This window comes from Pelodiscus sinensis, chromosome 18, assembly GCF_052426305.1.
Source record: "Pelodiscus sinensis isolate ZL-2025 chromosome 18, ASM5242630v1, whole genome shotgun sequence".
In the NCBI taxonomy this organism is placed as follows: domain Eukaryota; kingdom Metazoa; phylum Chordata; order Testudines; family Trionychidae; genus Pelodiscus; species Pelodiscus sinensis.
This window is the reverse complement of record NC_143069.1, coordinates 19,185,381-19,188,096: the sequence shown is the minus strand read 5'-3', so window position 1 is coordinate 19,188,096 and position 2,716 is coordinate 19,185,381. Positions and strand designations below refer to the sequence as shown.

At 63.2% G+C, this 2,716-nt stretch overlaps 1 protein-coding gene across 1 annotated transcript; it reads left to right on the top strand.

The window, feature by feature from the left end:
- Nucleotides 1-497: 497 nt before the first annotated feature.
- On the top strand, nt 498-2,234 carry LOC149523271 (uncharacterized). The gene is made up of 2 exons (XM_089770020.1): nt 498-1,368; nt 1,564-2,234. Exons 1-2 carry the CDS (start codon nt 819-821, stop codon nt 2,061-2,063), a joined length of 1,050 nt encoding a protein of 349 aa, XP_089626146.1. The 5' UTR covers nt 498-818; the 3' UTR covers nt 2,064-2,234.
- The last annotated feature ends 482 nt before the right edge of the window (nt 2,235-2,716 follow it).

Sequence of the window (2,716 nt, the reverse complement as noted above, 5' to 3'; positions counted from 1 at the left end):
CCTGCCAGGCAAATGTCCTGCCTCTGGCCACCCCCCTGGGAAGTTTGAGCCATTACTAGGGGTCCCTCCCCCTCCCTCATAGGCTGCTCCCTGCCCTACACTGCAGGCTTCTTGCACGAGAGCTGTTTCACACCGGAGTTCTTGCGCAAAAGGTCTCGTGCAAGAGTGCCTCCACCCTGCCATAGGCTTTTGCACAAGAGCGTCCATGGCAGTGTGAACGCTCTCTTGTGCAAGAAAGCTCTGATGGTCATTTAAGCCATAAAAGTGTCTTGCTCAAGAAGCCCCTGGTGCCCGTCCACGCTGCCTTCTTGCACAACAGTTCTTGCACAAAGGGGGCTTAGTCATCGTCGGGAGAGGAATAACTCCTGTGCAAGGAGCCCTGTTCTCTGATGCTTTACTGCAAATTTACTTCTGCAAGAACACACGTAGGGTATGTCTACACTAGAAAGTTAGTTCGAACTAACGGACGTTAGTTCGAACTAACTTTCCTATGCGCTACACTAGCGCTCCGTTAGTTCGAACTTAATTCGAACTAACGGAGCGCTTAGTTCGAACTAGGTAAACCTCATTTCACGAGGACTAACGCCTAGTTCGAACTAGCTAGTTCGAACTAAGGGCTGTGTAGCCCTTTAGTTCGAACTAGTGGGAGGCTAAGGCTTCCCAGGTTTCCCTGGTGGCCACTCTGGCCAACACCAGGGAAACTCTATTGCCCCCCTCCCGGCCCCGGAGCCCTTAAAGGGCCACGGGCTGGCTACTCACTTTGTGCCAGTTGCAAGGCTGCAAGCACCCGTGCCTGCACAGCCTGCACCTGCCACACTATGAGCCAGCCATCCGAGGGCTCCCAGCCCTCCACTGCTCCCCACGACCAGCCTGGCGGCTCCCGGGAGCCTGCCCGGGGGCGCAAAAGGCGGGCGCCCGCCTGGTCAAGTGCGGAGATCGTGGACCTCATCGAGGTTTGGGGGGAAGCCTCAAATGTCCACGATCTCCGCACTAGCCACCGGAACGCGGCCGTCTATGGACGCATGGCTGCCAGCCTGGCCGCCAGGGGCCACCAGCGCAGCCGGGAGCAGGTGCGCTGCAAGATTAAAGACTTGCGGCAGTCCTACTCCCGGGCCTGCCTGCCAGGGGCTGACCCGGAGGCCTGCCCCCACTTCCATGCCCTGGACCGCATCCTGGGGCCTCATGCCGTCCCTGCCCCCCGGGACGTGATTGACCCCGGGGCAGAGGGACCGCTCCTGGACACCGAGGAGGAGGAAGAGGGCTCTGAGAGCCAGGAGCCTGCCGCCAGCCTTCCCAGGACCCGGGACCCCCGAGGCACCCCACAGAGCCGCTCGCCTGCATCATCAGAGGCCGGGGAGGCGTCCACCTGTGAGTACCCTCGTGTTCCCCTTATGTGTACGGGGGGCTGGGGCGAGAGGGAGCCCCGGGACCGTGCGCCTGGGCCTTGCCCACCACGGAGCAGCAGCTGGGGATCCTGCAGGGGCCCTGGCCTTGCAGAGGGGAGCTGGGTTTCACACACCTGGGCCCCTGGGGTAATTGACCGCTGGTCTTCTTGCACCACAGCTGCAGCACCGGGGCCTGCAGGGCGCACCACACCGCCTGCAGCAGCCGCCCGCGCCCGGGCAAGCAGGACAGCCAGGAACCAGGAGGACTACCAGAGGCGGCATCTCCGGTTCCTGGACCGACAGCTCCGTCTCCAGGACCACTGGGTCCAGGAGGACCTCAGGCTGCGCCAGAGGAGTCTGGAGGCCCTGGAGGAGCAGGGCCGTGCCCTGCGAGGCCACCTCCAGAGCCTGCTAGACCGCTTCCCATTTCCTCCTCCCCCTGCTCCCCCTCTTGCTCCCCCTCTTGCTCCCCCTGCTCCCCCTCTTGCTCCCCCTCTTGCTCCCCCTCTTGCTCCCCCTCTTGCTCCCCCTCCTGCTCCTCCTGCTCCTCCTGCTTCCGCTCCTGCTTCCTCCACACCCCCTGTCCTCTCTGCCCCCCCCTCCACAACCATTCCCCACCGACGCCCCCGGACCCGCAGTGTGGCGAGACGGGAGAGGCACCCAGACTCCCACCCCTGAGCTTTCCTTTCCCTTCCTCCCTTCCCTCCCCTCCCCTTCCAGCTCCCTCGTCCCAGGTTTCCCCCTCCCTTCTCCCACCTTCATTCCTCCCTCCCCCACCCCAGTTCTGTGAAATAAACAGACGTTTTTGTTGGAAAAACAGGTGTCTTTATTTGACAGTAGGTAGGGAGGGGAAAGGGGAAGGGGGGGGTAGGGTGGAAGAAGGCCCCGGTGGGGCATGCAGGGAGAGGTCAGTCCTCCTCCTCCTCCACCTGGAAGCTCTCCCGCAGGGCTTCCCGGATCCGGATGGCCCCCCGCTGGGCTTCCCGGACGGCGGCGGTGCGGGGCTGACCGTAGTGTCCAGCCATGCGGTCAGCCTCAGCCATCCAGGCTGGCAAGAAAGCCTCCCCCTTCCGCTCACACAAATTGTGGAGCACACAACATGCCGCCACCACGGGAGGGATGTTGTGCTCGGCCAGGTCCAGACGGGTGAGGAGGCATCGAAAGCGGGCTTTCAGTCGCCCGAAGGCCCCCTCCACCACGATGCGGGCCCTGCTCAGCCTGTTATTGAAGGCCTGGCGGGAGGGATTGAGGTGCCCCGTGTAGGGCTTCATGAGCCACGGCTGCAGTGGGTAGGCGGCATCCCCCACCAGGCAGACGGGCATGTCCACGTC